Consider the following 21,982-nt stretch of genomic DNA (forward strand, 5'->3'; position numbering starts at 1 on the left):
CCAACGCCAAGGACCTCCCTCCGCCGTCCCGGGATCCCCCCCCACCTCCCCGCTCTCCAACACGACACAGTTCGAGCGGCTGAGACAGAACCTCCCCCGGCCCTCCCTCCCCTCCCGCCCTCCTCCCCTCCTCCATCCTCACCTCGGCCTCCGACTTCCTGCACATGCTGCTTAACAGGCATACCTCTCTGTCCAAACTGCAACCCCGACCACCTCCACTTCACAGAAAGATCCGGGCAAAGAGCGGGACTCGCAAAAAAAAACTCCACAGGTAAACCTCGTCTCTCGACTCAACTCAAGAAAAGGGAAAGTAAACCAACCTCTGCAACGTCATGTTATAGAATAATCAAAGAGCTATTCTACAGCAATAGAGAATACAGTAATAGAGATTTTTTTCCAATGGGAAAAATAGCAAACAATACTAAAACAGAAACAAAATCAAGCCTGGATAGCATGCCCTTTGTTTGGCTTCGTGCCAGTTTTAGTGTCTATATTAATGACACGTATAATCTTGAAATTGAAAAACTCGAAGTTCGGAATCGTATTCTTGTAGATCTTGGATTTGCTCATATGAAGGAGTGACATGGAAAACTTCCGGGACATCCTCCGCATTAGCAGACGGGCTTGATTCTGGCGTCTGTGCCTTCCCTGGTTTCAAACTGGTTTAAAAACATTTTCTACCCCCTAGTGCTTACAGTACCAGTGAACTTATTTCAGAGAAAATTCCCATTGAGGCATCGCCGGCTGTAGAGGTCATCCCCTCAAGAGATATATCAAAAAAGGAGAGATCACATTTTTTTTCGCAAGATGAAGACAGAAAAACACAGAAATCAATCCCCCCCCCCCCCCCACCTTAAATTGCCACAGAACTAGTTTTCAAAGACATTTTTATACGCCAAGATTTAAAGTCCGGCGATCTCTGCTATTCCGTTTGCTGCTACTTGCCATTTCAACATCACACCTATCTCACGAGGTTAGACGCCGCCTTGTCTTCCTCGCCTGCTTACCTCTCTCGATCACACGTCCAAAACCGGCAGATCTTCCGCCTGTACTTTGCGCTCGCGTCGAGACGCGACGCGGGCGAGCGACACTCGAAATGCACTTGGAACTTTTACATACCCGGCGCCTCGCTCCCACCGTTCCCGCGTCACCCGCCCGCTGCCGGCGAAGCGGCCGGATCCATTGGCCCCGTCTTAGAGAAGGCCACTCATAACACCTCGCTCCGGAGTCGGCCCCGTTTCAGTCTCGATTCAAACTCGAAAGGAGTCGTGACGGAGTATTTTTCATGAGACGCCGTATTTTCATGAGAGTTCGTTCGTTCGTTAACCTAGGCCTGCACAAGACCTAAATCAAGTGGCGGTCTAGGGTGATGAGTCGTGGGTTAGGGTTAGGGAAACGACCAACACAGCTTTGACTCTGCTTCCAGAGCACCGCATATACACACACAAAACACCCGTCACCCCTCAAATGAGATTACGATCCCCACTGTCCCGTTCTCTTGAGGCAACGTAGCTGTAGATCAACTTGACATCTGGATGTATTCATCAGAGGAAGTCTCCAATGTCCCCTCCTTCATTTGATTCAGCGATTTTAGCCATCAACACACTCTACCTTTTTACTTTTTTGCAGTAAAAAGCGCAATGATTGTCCTTAACACCCGCATTTCAGTACGGAGAACCCCCCAACCCAACCCCCCCCCAACCCAATCCCCCACCCCCTCAAATACAAGACCTTTTATTTCAATAGTTTATATGGCTGCTAACGTACATCTGTATCTCTGTACTCGTCATTCCAAATACACACAACAACAGTTTTCCTCATGCACATTTCAATAACACAAGGCTGCCTGACATATCGGTCCAAATTCTGCTGCTCTCATTTGGTTTCCAACCCGGTCGCGGTGGGACCTCATCAATATCGATATAACCTCTTTTCATTTCGTCCGGATCGATTTGCATCAATGGCTCTGAGACGCGTTAGGCTGCTATGGCGTTCGAGATTCACGAGGTGAAGATACGTAAAACACAGTACAACCGACATCGACGAACAGACAAACACCACGACACGCGAGAAACAAGAGAAGGTATTATTTTCAGACTAATTGGTATAGTGTAAATATTACTCTGATATGTTCTTTTCCGACGGATAAGTTGAAGGATTTTTATTTTATTTTTTATTTTGTATGTATTTTCATTTGCAAAAAAAAAAAAATGTCATATTTAATCAGTATTTGTATTATTGACCTCAGTTACTGCACTTTTTTAGTTGCCATGTAAGAAGAAAAGTATACAATTCAAAAAATGTTTTTAGAAGCTGCTATCGTACAGAACGGTGATTGAAACAAAGTATGATATTCTGTTATTTCACTCTTTTATTACTCATAGCTTTTTCTCTGATAAGTGTGTGTTGAGTTCCACCCCCGAAATCTACCATGCGCTCGAAAAAAAAGATTGACCGAGCAAAGGGAGGAGCAAGCGTCGATCCTTAGACACATCTTCCATTTCCCATCAAGAGAGAAAACATAAGTCAGAGGTACAAGACATGATATATATATATATATATATAACAATATATAATTATGCATTTGTGTTACGACTCACCGGACCACAACAACTGTTTGTCTTTTTCTTTTTTTTTTTTGCTCTAATGTTTGTGTAATATATCGTCTTGGGTTCGTGCATGAATCTCCACACAGAAACCAAGAGATGATGATGAGAATTTTTTGGGGGCAAGGAAAAGCTGAGATGAAGAAACTACCAAAAAAAAAGGGACTATTGAGAGACTTTATTTTACTTTTATGTAAAAAAAGTAACTTTGTAAGGATGCTCTTGAGGCTACGTCGTCTTCTTCTAAGATTGCAGTTAACACTTTATATGAAGAAAAAAAAACAAAAAAACATATACCCTGGTAAACTGAATTGTATTATGTTGATATTATCAAATGATATGTACTATTATTACTCGAGATACTGCTGCTTTCCATAGAACTTTTTACCATTGTGGGGAGAGAGAGAGAGAGAGAGAGAGAGAGAGAGAGAGAGAGCGAGAGACTAAGCAGGAATGAGGACACAGTCGTGCATGCCCATGGCAAGCAGCGCTGTGGTTCATCCTCCCGAAAAAAAAACAAACAAAAAAAAACCCATGTCGCACTCCTGGAACCATCCCACGTGGGTGCACAGGAAGTCTTTCTTTGATCGGACCCCCCCCTCACTCCATCCCCTCGGAAAAACGGGCTGAAACAGGCCCTCTTGTCTCTTTCACATAACCTTCACCACCTCCTCAACGATCGCTTTATCATCCTTGCAAAGTTTGGATGCCTACAAACAAAAAAAAAAGAAAAGAAAGATGAAGAAGAAGAAGACGGATAAGATGAAGGAACAGTGGTCAAACAGTAGAAAAAAGGGGGGCGCAGGCGACGGACTGTGACTGTGTCTGCATGTCAACCTGCACAATTGGACAACTCTGATTGGTCCCTCATCATTGGACAAGGGCGCTGCCTGGAAGCCATAGCCGACCATGATGTTTTTTGGGAGGTAAAAAAACAAACAAAAAAAAAAAAAAAAGTCTCCGATCGGGCGTCAGACGAGGACACCGCCTCTCTACTGTAGTCATCACAGGAGCCCTTGCTGTACCTCATGCCTGTAATGTTTGCTGCTTCTATATTTTTGGTATTTTAGTGACATTTTTGCGTCTCATAGCAATGGTGTAAATAGTAGAACTATTTATTGAGAGTGTTATACTTTTTTAAGTTATATTTAATGTCCATGTAAGTTATTTTTACAATGTTATTATAAACAAGACATTATCGGTTGTTTGTTTAGACATATATATACTGCAAGGCCGTCAAAGGAGAAGTTGCCTCATTGGTCCAGTGTGAGATGGACACTACTTTTACCCCATGAGGATCCACCACATGTTAAATCTTTACTGAGTGCAGTGCACACTATGTTAATTTTCAAAGCCAGTATGTAATGCTTTTTTTTTTTTTTTTTTTTTTTTCCTCTCTCATTCGCATTTTTTTGTTTTATTTTATTTTTTAAAGAAATGCACATATAAGCCAAACATGCAAGTGTATCGTGGAAAACCAAGTATATCATCATTAATCAGAACCCAAAATCACTACGTTGCCATATGAGAGGGTTTCGTTCGAGGGGGGCTTGACTCGTTTCTAGGCGCATCGACGAGTCGAAACGACATTCTGGGAAACGCGAAGCGAGCGTCTGTGCGCCGGGGTTAATTCAAACCGCAAGCGCGTGCCGGTGCAGATAGAACCTCACAGGGCCGGAGCGAGAACGGGCGAGCGAGGGAGGGGAGGGATGCGGAGGGCGAGCGAGGAGGCCACCGCCGATGCCCTAGGTGGGGTGATCTTCCATGGCCAGAGAAGCAGGAGGGCGAGGGTAGGGTGGGCTGCTTTTCCTGGCCGCTCCGGCTATTTGTCCAGGTGTGAAAGTGTGTACTCGCAGAGGCTGCTCCTGGGGGCCCCGGGGGGGCTGACGGACTGGCAACACGTCGACGGGCCGGTGAGTCACAGTTTCTCCTGGCGTGGTGGCCATCTCTCCCCGGGACCCCACCTCCCCTCTTCCGACGCGCTGCCTCATCCGTCACTGTCACATCTGTCATCTGTCACTGTCAAGGTGGCGCTGCGCGGGGTGGCCAAGGTCAGGTTGAGCCCTGCTGGAACCGGGAGAGATGTTTGCCCAACTAGCGGAGCCCCGCTTGACAGGAACACTATTCTTCTCACCTAGATCCTAGGTCTTAAAAAAAAAAAAGGAAAAAATTTTAAAAAAAATTAAAAAAAACCTCAGCTTTCACGGCAAGTCATATCTGAACGGCTTTAATAAAACCTTTTTTTTTTTTTCCCTCTTAAGCGTTTTCCATACACGTCCATGAGTTCCATTGTTATTGATTTCAACAGCCGGTTGCTGTGGCTTGTTTTGAACTGGTAGAATCTTAGCTGTCGTGGTGTGTAACTGGTTTGAGGCTATAGGGACGTTAGGGGAGTTAGTGGCTGAAGCCCTTTTTTGTTGATGGTCCGACTATAGCGGGAAAATATCGATGCGCCATCGTACTAGATTTTCTTTGAGCATCATGAAACATCAAGTACCTCACAGGCTTCTGGTAATGAAAATCCTCCACTTTACGTCTGTGTCTTAACCCCACGACAACGAGAAAAAAAAAAAGTCGAATTGATCCTTTTTTTTTTCCAAGTGGGAAGTATAAAAATTAGTATTTACATATTATGTGGATATCTAGTGGTATTATTGCAATGTTTCGTACCCGATTGTTCAGCAAATATATTTTAAGATGTAAATAATATCCTATAATGATTGTATTTGCAAACCATGTACTAACTGTTTGGGAGTAGTTCTTGGATTGATTTTTATCAAACTATTATACAAGGAAATGAACCGTGAATATGTCGTGCATTGTGTACCATCAAAGTATCACTTGCAAAAAAAGAAAAAAAAAGAAAAAGTAATTATAATCCTGTGATGCTTTACCACACCACTTGCTGTCAGCATTTATTTGTTCATAATGGCTTAGTAAAGCACTGTTGTCAGGTGTCTAAACCATGAATTATCCATTCATTCAAACCTATTTATTTGTTGTAAAGATGAATAAACAAAAACCATTCATGGTCATTTCTTGGGTTCTTACGAGAGTCAATTGTAATTAACGGCGAAAAAAAAATTGGTCACCATCGTCGGTGGTTTATTGCGAGCCGACTTAGCCAAATTAGATACAATACAAAAGACCAAAAAAAAAAGAAAGTTGAAATTCCTACTTAGGAGAATTTCACCAATGGCGTCTTTATTTTGTTTTCTGCTCGCTCCATATTGTAGGTTCCTAAGTCTCCTCCATCTGCCTTTTGACTTTGCTAAGAATCTCACCGACACTGTAAAGGAGGCCATCAGACCCAGTCCTCCGTCTCCTTCGCTGGTGGCCTCCTCTCTGCTTGGTTCTTACACAGTATGCACTTTTTCAGGCACATATACATAACAGAACGGACTCTAAATGTTTTTTTTTTTTGTTTGTTTTTTTTGTTTTGTTTTTTCGGTTCGGATGTTTTCTCTTGTGTTTTCACAGTTGCAATTATACATATTTTTGGTGCTCTGGTACATGGCAAAAAAAAAACAAAAAACATGTCTGGTGTGAACTATATTTTCATAAGGATGAGTCATAAAGATGATAATCATGTTCATTTTGCTGTCATTTATTGTGTAGAAATAAAACACTGGTTAAAGTGAACGTAACATGGATGAAGTGTGGTGAATTCTTTCTCCCTTATGGATGTACGGTATAAGACATTGGGATACAAAGATTTTCAAATGAGCTGCATTAAATTGGTACACTCCTTAATTACTTAAACATTTGACATGACTTAAATCAATAGTTTGTCCAAAATAAATTCATAATAGCCACGAGAGGATTCCAGGCAAAAGTGCTGAGAGAGGAGCACATATTTTCGACTGTCATTGATACATTGGCATGGAAATGTGACTGCTGTTCCTGGCACTGCCATGACGTTAATGGCCTAATTTGCGAGAATGAACATCGAGCTACTGATTTTTTAAAGTGCAGTTAATGTTGCATGACTGGAAAGGAACAGGACTTGAGCGTAAAGAAATAGTTTGTGGAGGGAAGATGGAAAAAGAAAACACTTCCCAGCATACACACAGACACGCAGACACACACACTAGTGTGTGTGTGGTCTTAGTGATTTGGAGGCCCCAGGCAGGCCCTGAATTGTGTTCATACTCTTTTATTAGAAATTGTATTGATCCTGTTAGTACTCCTACATTTAAATAGAAATTGATTTATTTGAATAGAATATCACTTAACATAACAATTCTCGATTACCTCATGTATAATTCCAAATACTGTAGAATCAAGGACTTTTTGTTCACGACTGTACACATTGTACATATGCCCTTGTTCTGTAAATCAGATGACTGGAGGAGGCACTCGTGGGAGTGCCCCCTCCAGACTCCGACAGCGATAAGTCGCTGCGTTATGGCGACCTGGTTGCATGACGGTCCAGTGCTGACGTCACAGGTTCAAGTCTGGTCTTTTTTGTTACATCCAAGTCCTATCAGTTGAATAAAATGGCTGGAGGAGATGACCCAACTCCATAAGACTCAGTGGCTCAAAGAGATAAGTTGTTGGTTGAGAACTTGAGCGTTGGAGAACTTGAGGTTTTGGTGACAAATTCGCTTTTGAAAACCGGCAACACAAGTGTGTGTTTAAAGAGGGCGCGGAGACCAAAACTGAGTGTGAGGTGATCGGGTGGCATGATCGTAATGAATCAAATGATTGGAGGACACGAAGAAGCTTTGTAAGACTCAGTGGCTCAGAGAGATAAGTCGTTCTTTGAGAACTTCACTATTGGAGGACTTGGGTGTTCGGGTGCAACACAGGTATGCGTTTAAAAGCGCCTGGAGCGCAGGGCACCATGTGAAGGTGATCCGGAGGCGTGATGGAGTTGTAGTCGCACACTCAGAACACGTCCGCGGATGCCGGCTCAACTGCGTCTCCACCAGGAAGCCGGATCACAACCACGCTGCGGACAGAGTTTGTATGACAAAAAAATCCACACTAATTCACGAGGCCAACTAATGCCAACCATGACATGGTACATGGTAAGTGAGGACCCATGTTTCTGGTGCACTTGGAAACCAAAAAAATAGTCTATTCGGAGACCGGTCCTCACAAGTGCATTAAAATAAACAGACATAGAGAGGGGCAGACCCACCCTAAGTTAATGATACACGTTTCCCTTATGAATTGCTACTCATCAGGGAAAGGGGTGTATTAGCTCAGGGCCAGATTTCCAACTGAACGTATTATTTTTCCCTCTTCCCCAGATTTTGACCATAGGTTAAAATAGGAAATGTTGCTCCAAAGTTGTTTTCAGTTAAAAAGTTGAAGCAGGAAAATCCGGTGACATTTCTGTGTGGTGCAGTCATGAAAAGATGGAAAATTCTTCTTCTGGTTATCTATACATATTTTTTTTTATATATTTCACATTCTTCAGAAAAAAAATGACAATCAAAGCCACATCATAATAATACACATGTTATGCACAATTGTAAAATGTACAATATAATAATTTACTATTACAATTCGTATAACCTGAATTGAAATATCAAAAAAAGGCATTTGTAAATGTTTTTCAATAAAAAATAATATGCATGGCTTTAAGAAAAGACAGTGGACGGAAACATAACACATAATGCAACTGGATCAGAGGTGATCCCTACAATCAAAGATCATATCTATAGATTATCATATTATACGGTTTATATCTTTATTCAATAATCTCATATCTGATGTCCTCCTTGTCCTATTAGTGAGCGATAGTTCAATTTAGGGTTTCTTAATGTCAGTCAATTCATTGTATTCTGTTTTCTTTAGAAATCTTATCTCCACTTCCTGATTAATGTGCATTACCAGATTGTATGGGAAACAAGCATTACATCTTGCATATTATATAGTATATTAATCCTAGTCTTCAGGGCATCATCAGGGCAGAGGACAAAATCCATTTTATTTTTATTTTTTGTTCCAAAAGAGAAATTCTTCTGAAAATATAATTAATGAAACAGCTAAAGTGTCACCAAAACAAGTTTAAAGGCAAATTCAACAAAAATGTTCAGGTCGGAATTCACGTCCACGTGGAATTCAGACGTCTTCCTTATTAATACTGTACTGCAATGTGAGCCCAACAATTCAAGTCATTTCAAGCATTTACATTAATGGCCAAACCCATTTAATAAATAAAATAAATCCTTACCTCAGTGCGAGGCGGTCTGAGTGGGGGAGCACGGGATCGATTGAAAATCCATATCAACTATTTGTGGCGAGCAAAACTATTACTGTACATCATTAGATTTCTCCGCCAAACCCCCCAAAAAACAAACCACATAGCTTTTTCTTTGTCTTCGATGAACTGCTCTGTTGAAATTCAACTGAATTGAGGTTTGACACCGTGACGTAGAGTTGGCCGTTGAAATGCCACACATTCAACATTAAAACAATTTGGTAAATATTCAGAGAAAACTGCTACGGCACCCAACCAGTTTTGAGTTTTTGAATTGTAATCTGTGGTATTATATCACACCCTGTAAACGTTATTCTTTTGTTCAAAGAAATATGAGCGCAATGCCGCTGAAATAAAATATGATTGTGAAATCAAACACAAAAGCGTTTCTCTCCCACGGCTTTACCGCCTCGTGGTGAATTCTCCATTATGAATAATGGGAGTAAAGGGAAATAAGTAAGTCTGCAAAAATTGTTCATTTCACTTCTCAGCTTTTTTTCATCCGCGGTTCCTGGAAAGCCTGTTTTTCGTCAAAGCACTGCGAAGAAACTGAAACATTACATTCGGTGTTTTTTACGCTAAACACTTATTTATTTTTTTCCCCTCTCTTGGCTGAAGGATAATTTACATGTTCCCGCAGCGGTTTTCCTCCCCGATACGAGCGGCGGCGGAGCGACGCGGTGAGCGCCTTCTCGCCCGCCGAGGTTAGCAAATGTAGGCCACACAAAAATACGCTTTGTTTGTTTGTTTCTTTTCAGAGATTTTTTTTTTTTAACACATTGTCCGGTGACTTTTGAGGTTTTTTAGGCTCTCCTGGGTTTTTGAAAAAGCAGTCACTCGAGAGACGTCGGTGCTGCGGTGTTGGAAAGAGGGCGACCGGGGGCGGGGACGGGGGCGGGGGCGGGCGGGGAACATCCGCTCACGATGTCAGTTCGCGCGTGAACTCCGTCTCCTCATCGGAGTTTGGTGTTGCCGTATGTGTTGCGCTGCACGGAGATGAGTTTCTCGATGCAGGATGTTCGTGCGTCGTGCAGGGAGCCGTGCCACATGTTGCTGGGGGGCCGCGCCTCCTCGCTGCGGCAGTAGACGTAGGCCATGGTGTCGGTGCGGCTCTGGATGTAGGCGCTGCGCAGCAGGGCGCGGCAGTAGCGGCTGATCTTCTCCACCCTGCGGAGGATCAGGTGCGCTTTCCTGTCGGGCCGAGACAACACGGGACAAAATGTGATTTCGAGGGACATTGGAGGCACGTTTTCCCTCCTCCATTGGATCCCTATAACGTATCGTACAGAGGCAGTTTGACTCCGGAAAGGGACATTGAGGATTTGATTAAAGGACATGAAATAACTGATTAAGATAAATAACCACATTAAGGAATGAACACACATCACTGGTCTGCATTATGTCAGAAACAGTGCATTTATAGTGCATGTGCATAATATTCTCAATATTCTCAATCCATCACACCTCTACCAACATGCTATAAAAATATGCACCACCAAAGGTAAAACCATCTTTTCATTTTTTCACTTTTCTTTTTATCACTTCAACCCGATTCATATTCAGAACCTTAGGTACATTCAATTTCAAATGTTTCCATCTTCAGAAAACAAATTCCACATAATTTTGGGTTCAGCTAGACATTTTGCGTCAGCAAATACAACTGAAATACACCTGAAAGACCAAAACACCCCCCGATTCCAGAGAACCACATGCAGAGAACTCTGATGGGCTGCTCCAGGGAATGGCCTCGGGCACAGTTTAATGCGCCCGGGGTTGCTTGGGTGAGACACCAAGAGCCAAACACAAGCAGATCACTGGAAGGAAGTGACATCAGAACAGCGCTGTATTATGAATTTGACGCATTGATCCAAACAAGTTGGAACTTATTATTCCGCTTAGCTATCTTTGTAATGTTTTGAGTACAAAATGGACGTACGCAGACTGGGGACACATACCATCTCACTCAGAAGGACATCCGGAAAACCCGTGAGTTCTGCGTTTGTAGGTTTCATAGAACGCTCCGGCGAACACTTTCACTTCACCGTTAACATTCAGTCATTTTTTTTATCCCAAGCTGTCATCTCCAGGATTAAACCCCCCCCCCCCAAAAAAAATAAAATAAAATCACACTAGTTTGAATCCGTACCCTGTGTTTGCTTCGTGTTTTGTTGCATTCTCGCCACAGAGCAAACGGCGCTTGAGTTCACATGGAAGCTGCCAGAGGCTTTTTCGTGGGTGGGTGGGTGGGGGTGGGGGGTGTTGCGGTGCAGTTTGATAATGTGGGCCTCGGGTTTGAATGGAAATGTCCACTTTTGTTTGTTGTTTAGATCTCGATGGAACTTCAAACTCGCAGTCGAGTCCCGGCGAACGCTCCGGCGTGAACCAGCGGTGGGCGTCCGACAGCGCCGCGGCAAAAAGGAGCTTGGCCCTCAGCCCGCCGCCGTCCCCCCCGCGACGCGGAGCCTCTCGGAATCCTCGCTGTTCCCCGAAAAGAGTGCTGACTCTGCTCGCGCTCCACTTGGCCATCCTGTTACCTTTTCAAAGACAACACCAATACAGCTGCCTCGTAAATTACCGCGGGGGCTGAACCCGGCCAAGCTCGGGCAGTAAAGTAACCGCGGCCTCTCGTCCAAATGCCTTCCCCGAGGCCAGCCTCTGTCCCGAGCCCCGAGCCTTTCTGCATCCTCACTCCGAGGCCCCTGCGGTAATCCCCGCGCCTCCTTCCCGGCGTCATCCAATCAGAGAGGAGCACGGGACGACGTTTTATTTCACATTTATTCCCGTGTTATTTATGACTTATGAGAATTTCCTCGAGGCGGTTACAAACAAACGGTGTGTAACCCAAGACTCAAGCGCGGGCCGTAGTCGCGAAACTATGAAAGTGCTGGATCAATGGCCTAGTCAAACACCACATACGTGGAATTATTTTGCTATTAATCCAGATTTCCGTTTGAGATCTTTTTCTGCCCCTGGTTTCGGTTGGCGTGACTCTCCTCCTGACCGTGTCACGGCGATGGCTCAGAGTCCGTTTACCAGGAAACACATGATGGGGGGTAGTCGTGCTCGTCGGGTCACGGCTGGGAATGGGGGGGGCGGCGCAGCAGGAAACCTTTACGAGAACAAGGAGGAAGCGGAGTTGGAAGTCGAGTTGTTTTAGTTGACTATCAAATTTAGTGTTTGGCTTGGCCGTCCAGCGCCGCTCTGGAATCTCGGCGGTCAGGCGGGGAGCGTCTCTGACCCGACGTTTTCGCGCTGACCTTACCGGATCGTCTTTGCCGAGTTGCGCAAGGCGGCTCCTGCAGAACTTGCGACGAGCCGACGAGACAAACGGCCTCGAGCTGGAACGGCATTTGGCCGTGCGCTCGGGTACATTAGATCTCCCAGCTTTAAGAGTTATTTGTACTAGAGAACTGAACAATATATATCAAATTTGATTGGCCAAAAAACACAAAAAAAGGAACACGCCGCGACGCTTGCGGGGTGCCACCTCTTGGAGCACCGGGCCTCGTCCCGTCCAAAGACCGTGCTTCACTTGGGCCGGCCATTCCAGAAACAAGGATGTGATTTGCGGCTCGAGCCCTCGGGAAGAAAATAAATAAAAAAAGGTAAACGACAGCAAAAAAAAACAAAAACACGGGGATGAGCTTATTCCGGGAGAAGAAAGCTCATCATAATTGGTCCTAAGGATTTAATATCCTCCACCCACCCCCTTATTCCAGACTCCTTATTTAGATTTAGATTTAGATTGGATGTAGGTTTTATGGGGAAAGGATTTGCAGTGCTTGTGTGTGTGTGTGTGCGTGCATGTAGTGGCCCTCGTGTAACAGCGTCTAAAGCTAAAAGCAGGTTGTATATCCTCAAGAAAGGCAAGGGGATAACCGACAGGGAACAGACGGATGGATCCCATCGATCCACCTGGTGGGTCGTTGAGACGACGCGCTACGCCCCACGACCGCCGCCTCCCTCCGCACTCTGCTCCCTAAACGGGGCGACAATATCTCATGAGGCACGCCGGATCTCTCGCGGGACAGAGGCCCCATCACGCCACTCGGCGAAGAAAGGCGCCAGGGCCCGGGGTGTTCTGAGCGCGGCGGCGACGGGGTGTCCGGCGACACGGACGGGTTGAAATGAACCCAGACACTTCGGCCAGGCCCCTGCACGGCGCACGTGGGGACGCGGTCGCTGGAACCGGGGGTTTGAGCGGCAGCCGCCCTCAGCAGGACCCCCTGTTTAACTGACCATACTAACCGGGTCCAAAGCGCGGGATTCAGTGCGGCACGTACGACAAGTACGATTAAATATGAATGAAATGAGAGACAGCCGCATTTTGACGGTGATGGCGGAACCCGCCGGGAAAGAGGTACGGTGTTACGGCATCGGCATCGCTGCTCAGAGCTGAGGCTGGAGCTTCACACTTCCACCGAGAAGGAAAATCTCCCCGGCGGTCACAGCTTTATGGTGTCAGACTGGCAATTAAGAATAACCTTTGACCAAGTTTGACTGGCACACCTGTCAGCGTGAGTGAAAAGGTGATATGTCTCGGAGTGTGTGTGTGTCCCCCCCCCCCACACAGCCAGGAAACACTTTGCCAAACTAACTTCTCAGCAATTTCTACTACCGCGGGGTGTCCGCAGGCACGTTAATTTTAAATGTTAAGTAAATTTTGAGGCTTTTTATGACCGTTTTAATGCCGAGTGAAATTTAAATTTATAGTGGCAGGAGTGACCCCCTGCCCTTTTACTCAACCAGGGTGGGACTGCGCCCTAATGGGACAGACCTACCCCCACCGTTCACTCTTGCCTTAATGGCCAACCAGAGGAGCGCCTAAGTGGCTCGGAGGAGGTGCCCCGGATTTTTATTTTCCGCCCATGCACCTTGGAGTGTTGTTGAATGCCAGCTCCCCCATTTGTGTTTCTCTGGTAGGTTTTACACACACACACACACACACACACACGCACACACACACACACACACAACACAAACACTTAAGGCTTGGCTGTAATCATACAAAACACACACACACACACACACACACACACTAATGCCCAACCCTTAATGGTAATATTATATTTGTGACCAGGAATATCCAACAGCTCCCAGACTTAAAGAAGCAAATATTTAAATACTAATATCTAAATAACCTGGGCACTGACATAATGCCTACTCCAATTAACACACTACATCTAATTCTGGCTGTTTCCCCCGCAGTTCCTCACCTGTCCAGCAGGCGTCCTCGGTGTTGCCTGTGTCCACCCCTTCATCTTTATACTGTACAAATGTACTTTTTTTTTTGAATTTCATTAAAGTGGACCTACCTTTGTGAACATTTTACACAAGTTAATACACAGTACGTCTCTGAGGTCCCCAAAACATATTTTTGAAGTTCTTTGCTGAAAATACCACTCAGATGATACATTAGTGCTATTCTAACATTCTTCCATTGTGTTCCTGATGGTCTGTTTCAGTGGCTGGAGCCTCCCTCCTGAGACCCCAACTTCTGTGAGAAAATAGGGTTTGAGCACAAGTTCAGGGATCTCTGAGCCAATGGCATTTCAGCATGGCTTCCGGGTTTTCGTTCTATTTACTCTTAACTATAACTTTCACTGATTTCACTTCATCAGTCCACCAAAATCTGTTTCTGAACAAATTTGAGGTGAGAAATAAGCAAAACAGCTGCTGAATCCTCACTCATATTAGATCTACAAGGCCTCATTTTAACGAGAGTCCAGACGCGCCTGGACTCTCAGACACTTTTTTTTTTTTTTGTTTCATGTAAACGTTGGGAAATACAATGAATTAATGAATACATCTACAATAATGTTTGGCGAAACGCACAGCGGATCAGATGGAGCGGATGACCAAATAAAGGAATCCGTGAAGATCTGACGTCAGCTCGTGCAGAAAAGTCGAAAAAAACCTTTGAAAACAGAGCGTTCAGAGTGTTCTGTTCAACAGCGATGACTTTGTCATTAGTTTACCTCATTATTTGACACTTTGGCCAAGTCTGTTATGAACATCCGACATTGTAACTTTATATATGACAGAAAATAATGAAAAGCATAATAGGTTCCCCTTAAATAACTTCCCAGACTTCAAAATCATAATCGCTGGAGATTTCAACACAGCACTCAGTCCGTCACCAGACAGATTAACTGCTGTTGGCAAATCAAGAAAACTGCCATCAAGTCAGTACATGGCTGAATTTGTTCTTGGAGACAGTTGGCAACTACAAAACTTTCAGTTTCCAAACAAAGAATCTTCATATTACCCATCTATCAATCTTTTTCATGCATGGATTTTTTTTTTCCTCACAAATAATCCAATTATATCAAACATCACAAATGCTAGAATTCACCCAATACTGATTAGTGGTCACGCCCCTGTCTCCATGGATCTAAACAAACACTTTCACAAACCAACTACCAGATGCCGTTTATATACACCCTTAGTCAAGGATTCAGTCTTTGATAGTTTTCTGAACAGAGTGGGCATCCTTAATGGAAATAATGGACTTTCCTGACAGCTCGCCAACACGGCACTGGGAAATAGTAAAAGCACTGATACAGGGAAGGCTAGTGCATGCTCATCTCATAAAAGAAAAAATAGAGCTGAAAAACAAACAGCAACACAATCAAGTTGTCCACCCTGCAGAAACGCCAGAAACACGGGGACTGGACACACCGCATTATTTACTTTCTAACTAATCAGTTACAGTTAATCTCCAAATCGACCCATCTTACTGGAACGAGTCAAATGATCCCGTCGCACTGACCTCTTGATCTCTGACCTGCCCCTCATTAATATTTCAGTACCGTTGTTGCTGTAAAGAAAGCGTATACGTAGCACCGCAACCAGCCATGGTGGATTGGGGAATAACCCCGACTTCCTGTGCAACAAAAAGCCCCTTAACGTCACATCCGGTTGAAGGTTTGGTCCAGAATAACAATATTGGCTGTAATTCATTCCTCTCATATTTACAACTCAAAGCGGTCGTAATGACTATATCTAATTCCTATTACTATAACTTTCCAAATTAAGGCCCAAATTAATTATCATATTGCACCTCATATTGCTTAAAGTAATAAATATAATAGAAAAAAAATGACTTGATATGGTGATATCTTAATAGTCACATAATTACACTGTGAAGCAACAACCATTTTAATGAAAAAGAAAAGATCCCCTGTAAGTGGAGCTTTTTTTATCTATGTCTTTATTCATGCATTTATTCATTTGTTTATTCATTCATTTATTAAATAGATGCATCTAGTTATTGATGTATTCATTCATTTGTTTGTTTGTTACTTTATTGAATATATGTATTTATTTATGTATTTCCAGGCTATAGCAGTTTATAATAAGAGATTGACCATGAAGTGATAATTGATATGTGTGTTCTAATGGCTCCAGTAATATTGCAACATTAAATAAGATGTGGAACCCCCCCGTTATATAGCTCTAGAGACACTGAAAATTTATTAAATTAGACAATTACTTATTATTGGGACTGAGAGGTTTTGTATAATAATCTAATTAATTTTCTGAATGTTGGAGCGAAGTCTCTGTCAAAGGCCTCGGCATCGAATAAAACCGGCTTTTCATCTCCTCGGTGAAACCTACTTTGTGGGAGTTTGCACAATTTATGTGAATGGTGCAGTCATTTTTTATTTGGAAGGTGAGAAGTCATTATCTATTAATTAATGAATTCGTTTTAGTGGTTGTCGTGTCAACAGAGCCATAGTCAATGTCACAACGACTCAAATTAAAGTCTTGAGGTGGAAAAATTTTCTATCAAGACAGATGACTGGCTAAGAGACTTGTCAAATACATATGCAAAATTAATCAATGAATAACTTTTAATTTATTGTGAGGGTGAAGCTTTGTAAAGTGTTGATTATGTTTAGTATGTCAGTTTTAACCACAGGCTTGAAGTTAAAAATGTAATGAAAAAATGTGTTATTTGTCAAACATTGATGGTGTTGATGGTGGAATTGATATATTGATTGAAGTTCTTCTATTCATTTCCAGAGATAACACTGATTTCTCATTTTGTCATTTGTTTTCTATATTTTCTCAATTTGGGCCCATTGGACATTGGCGAAAAAACTACAGTATCTGTGTCTGATTACACAATCTTGAAAAACAGTTGAGCTGCCTCAAACGTCCCCGCTGCTCTGCCCAATTATAAATAAGAAGAGCAAGATTGCAGACAAAATGAACGGGACAAAATGTTTTTCCTTTGGCTGGGAGAAATGAGACCGTTCACTTGAGATGTACTTTACAATTATCTTTTTGAATTAAGCATCGCTTGAGTTTGGGCATCTGGGCTCGACTGCAAATCACTCCCGGCGAGGTGTGCAGCAAACATGGGCATAATTAGTGAGCTAGAAATAATGGAGGGATGATCTTGAATCCATAATAGAAGAGTAGAGTCCAACAGGTGGATGCGGGGAGGAGGGATTGGCTGCTTGACTAGGCCGACCTATCAGGGCGTGGAAGCATGTGGCGCCGTCAAGTTGTCTGACAGAACAAGCTCCGTAAAAAAATAAAAAATAATAATAATAATAAAAAAAAACCCCAAACAAACTAATAAATAAATAAATACATTTAAATAAATTAAAAATAAAAATGATATTCTCACCTGGGGCCCAGCTCGTCTTCGCTGCGCCAGACAAAGTCACCAAACTTTTCGTAGTGGGAATTGTAGTGGTACTGGACTCGGTAAAGCAGCGGCGGAGGGATCTCCATCAGCGTGTTGTAGGCTGTCTGCTGCTCCTTGCCACTGGTGTAGCCATTGTACAAGTTGTACACCTTGTCTGCTATCTCTGCGACGGGCGACAGAGTGAGAGAGACCATAGAGAAAGTTGGACAGAGCAACGGGACAATGGGAGAAATTATTAAAATAAACTGTAGGAAATTGACAGCAAAATAATACTATTTCTTGTTGGATGGAAGGACAAATTAACTACTTGAGAAAAATCGACAGCTTAATTCCAAAAATTTGAAATAACTAAAAAAAAGATTATATTTACATTTTAATATTTATATTTACATTCAAACTCTTGTCAATAACCTTAAGTACCCTAAATATGTAGTATTCCTTTTTATTGTACAGGGATTATTCTTCTTATTATTATTATTATTATTGTTGTTGTTGTTGTTGTTGTTGTTGTTGTTATTGTTGTTGTTGTTATTATTATTATTATTATTATTATATAAAAAATATATTATTATTACTATATAAAATTCTGTTGCATTTCAGAGAACCAGGAAAACTGTAATACATACCAAACACGACTAAACTGGATCCCGTGTATTGCTGCTTGCAGCTATATTTATTATTATTATTATTATTATTATTTTTATTTTTATTTTGTTTGCAATAAAAAGTGCAAAATAACAAAGAATGATTAGAACAAAAGATAAAAAAATAAAATAACGGCAGTGAATGAGCTGAAAGTTATACCTTCTGCTCTGCTATCGTCAACCATCGGACAGGAAGTACGCACAGAGACGAAGCTGGATTCGGAGTGACCCCCTCGGCTGTCCACCGCATAGAGGGTAAACCTGAGGAAAACACAAACAAAACAGAAACAAAAGAGAAATTGCCATTACTAGAAAAGTGGTTGCATCTATGTATGTATGAGTGTACCCTCGGGTTCAGACAACATTCGAGTTGATGATTAAAAAAAACTTTTCAAAATCAGGATTGACAATTTTTTCATTATTCCGGCGACTGACGATTTATTTATTGAGTTATTTATCGTTCTAATTCATTTTTGCCAGCAACATTTCACATTTCATCGATTTATGTTCACAATCCAGTATGTGGAGCCTTTGATGGACATTCATCTTTTTTACAGTAGGAGCCACCACTAACAAAAACTGAAAGCCCTTTGAATGGAGTCCTAACCTGGATAAATAGCTGGTGAAAAGGAGCTACTCAATAACTCAATAACAGTTTGATTATGTTTGACAGGCGATTGAGGGTTGATTTAAAGGTTAAGTGTCAAAGGCTTTCCATCTCCTCGTCGGTCAGTGGAGGACACGTTCCTGTCACTGAAAATGTAAATGGATTCCGGGTTCCTGCTTTGAAACTCTTGGACCGGGACGATAAAAGGCCGCTCGAGGGCAACGAAACCCCACTGACGCATTCTTGCGCTTCAAACTTGAATGTGAATCAACGTGAAGACAACAATGTGGTTGGGATGACAGCAGATTCCCCACTCAGATGCCTTAACTGAACACACGCACACGCACACACACACACACACACACACACACGCGCGCACGCACATAAAAAAAAAAACGTTTAAAAACTTCAGTCAAAAATACTTTCGACATTGTACTTTTTAAACTTCTTATGTTTGAGGGCGCTCGCGCCGACGCTGCCGGGCCATTGTTTTGTTTGTAATATGGGCTGTTTGGACATTGCTCACATAGTTTGTCTGCTCTTGTTATTCAGAAGGGTAGATGCGGTATTCCCCAAGAACCTCACAAAAGACGTAGGGGCCCGAATCCAGTCCCCACTGCTTTGCCGTCTTCTCTGCCCAGCAAAACAATGGAAGCATATAACAGTCACATTGTTTAAATTACGTGGCCACATAACTGGCAGATGGGTAAATTGAGGTAGGAAAGGCGGGGGGGGGGAGTATTTATCGGGGCAATTTGTTACAGTTTAGTCTGGGAGCCCAAAATGCAAGCGTACCGGCCAATTGTTGTTGTTTAGAGATGCTTATATGGTCGGCTCTGATGACAGGTATACTGCCCAGTACCAAATTGCAATCGCGTTTACGACGCTGAGCTTTTCCCTGCCACGAAATCAATCCAAATAACGGCCGAAATTTCGGAGATTTACGTTTCGCAGCGCGGTAATGAGGGGCCGAGCACACACAAAGAAAAAAAGAAGGAAAAAAAAAAGATACTTAAGGGAATTATTTGTCGGTTTTTATATCGTGGCCGCAAAAGGTATTTTGGCAAAGAATGGCACATTGATGAAGTTGTTTCGCTGTGGGGTTGGGGTGGTGGTGGGGGGGTTGCAGTGCAGAGCCATGGAGCCTGCGGTGTCTGAGCTCACTACTGGCACCCAGCGACGATAAGGATCGCCTGGGAGAACAAAGGAACCCGCCGCGGTCTGGCTCGCCACGAGAATGTCAAAACATGAAGTAACAAAATTGGCAACCCACCCCCCCCCCCCCACCCCCCGCCCCCCGCCCCCCCCAATCCGCATGAAACAGTATTTCGCTGTCTCCAACCACCCCCCACCCCCCACCCTCCCGTTCGTTTATTCCGAGGCTGTCTGGCTGCGCTCAAATTTGGAAGTGGATTGGTTTTGTCTGCGCACCGTAGTTTTGAAAGCTCAGCAAAACAATGGGGGGAGACAAATGGCAGATTAATGTTGGCGTAGATTAACAATGTTGCCATTAAAGCAACCATTGTCCTTTAGTTTAATGAGACAGCGGGGGGATGGAGAGCTGGGAGCCGGATGGAGAGCTGGAGGCAGACGGAGGGAGAGCAAACTTTAGAGTAGAGCGAGAGAGAGGGAGAGAGAGAGACAGAGAGAGAGAGAGAGAGAGAGAGGGGGAGAGAGAGAGAGAGAGAGAGAGAGAGAATGCATCAATTAGGACAGTATTTCTGGCATGCTCGAAGAAGAAAGGGCAGTAGGGCATGCCTTTTCCATGACATCAGCTTTTGGATCCACAACAGATGAGCTGCTAGACAAATGAATCAGGGCCACTGGGAAAATGCAATTTCACAGCGTTTAAAGAAATTGTTGTGGCCGCAAAATGTCATTTATGACTTTGACTGAAATCCCTGTGCCTCACTGTGGGCAAAATACTTGGCAAGTGAACGGCGCATGAAGCCTCTTCCTCCCCTTATCAATTACCATCAAACAAAAATTTTCTTCAATCTAAGCAAGTTATTTTTTGCGATGCCAGACTGAAGTTGATTTGTTGTAGATTTGCTTGGTAATAATATCAACAAGTAAAATCAAATCAAATAAAGTCAAATTGGAACGTATGAAGAGCAGTGCAACGCCTCTTGGTCTGGGTCCTCAGAGACCTCTTAGAACCAAGGGACTAGCGTGGATTCCTCAATCATTTATGGTGATACGTGTAATTGCGGTCATCATCAACAACTAACTGATGCTACTAACGAACACTAATGCTAAATTAATTGGCAATAACTCAAGCTATTAAGTATACAGTATATATATATTTAATTTTCATGCAATTATCTACAAATGAGTGAACATCGATGCTGACAGTGATGATGACTGATGCAGACGATACATGTTGTGAAGTCTGGTAACGCTGGCAAAACGGCACTACAGACAGGGTAAGACCTCGTGTCAGCATGAGACAGTGGTGCCTGGTGTTGCTTATGTCGGACAGTGTTACGGTGGACAGTGGTGCCTGAGCACCTGGCTTGATGTCCATGGTGCCCGTTTTATCAGGTGCCCTTTTTGTTGGGTGAATGGGCATCGGGATTCAGTTGGGAACAGCTGTACGTGTATGGACTAAAAAAAATGCTGTCCCTGACAAAACCGCGAGGTTTCAGAGCCGGAAAAATTGTCCGCATCCCTTATGCCATCCCTGACTGCATAAACTTATTTTTCTATCAAAAAGAAAACTTTGGGTAAAATAGAACCATAATAGCCCAAATAATAACCCTATTTAAGCCGGCGCCACTGTGTGTTTTAGTGGGGAAATAGAAAACAGGATGTTCTTTCCCGTCATTTTTTATGATAACGTAGCGACTATACTGTTTTAATGGATCCAGTATTCCAGAATAATTTACTCTATTTAGCAGGTTGGAAAAAGGAGAAAAGAAAGATCTGATGAGCAGATAGCGTATTTATTTTCCGGGCAACATATGAATATTCATGAGGTACTCGTTCTGAACGAGTCCATTGGTTGAGTCCAAACGAGTCTTCTTGGTGGAATTGTTTTTTGGAAGCCCACGTCACGACTGTAGCGTGAAATAAAATGATGGACAGAAGAGGTAGGTAAACTATAAATTTATTTATAAGCTCTTCAATAATAGGCCTATTCATTTATCTTTCTATCATTACATACGTATACAGTATATATTTTTTGGGGCTGTCTACATCAAATTATATGATGTCATTGATCACTTTTGTCAAACTTACAATAAGTAC

At 43.0% G+C, this 21,982-nt stretch overlaps 1 protein-coding gene across 1 annotated transcript in view; it reads right to left on the bottom strand.

The window, feature by feature from the left end:
* Window positions 1-9,773: 9,773 nt before the first annotated feature.
* The window catches only part of astn2 (astrotactin 2), a gene marked incomplete at both ends in the record, with an annotated part of 347,495 nt that continues 335,286 nt past the window's right edge, over window positions 9,774-21,982 (bottom strand). The window contains 3 exons of the mRNA XM_080017621.1: window positions 9,774-10,011; window positions 17,462-17,645; window positions 18,287-18,387. Of these exons, the coding sequence (XP_079873747.1) occupies window positions 9,774-10,011; window positions 17,462-17,645; window positions 18,287-18,387 (523 nt within the window). The remainder of the gene's footprint in view (window positions 10,012-17,461; window positions 17,646-18,286; window positions 18,388-21,982) is intronic.

This window comes from Zeus faber (genome assembly GCF_960531495.2).
Source record: "Zeus faber genome assembly, chromosome: 17".
Taxonomy (NCBI): domain Eukaryota; kingdom Metazoa; phylum Chordata; class Actinopteri; order Zeiformes; family Zeidae; genus Zeus; species Zeus faber.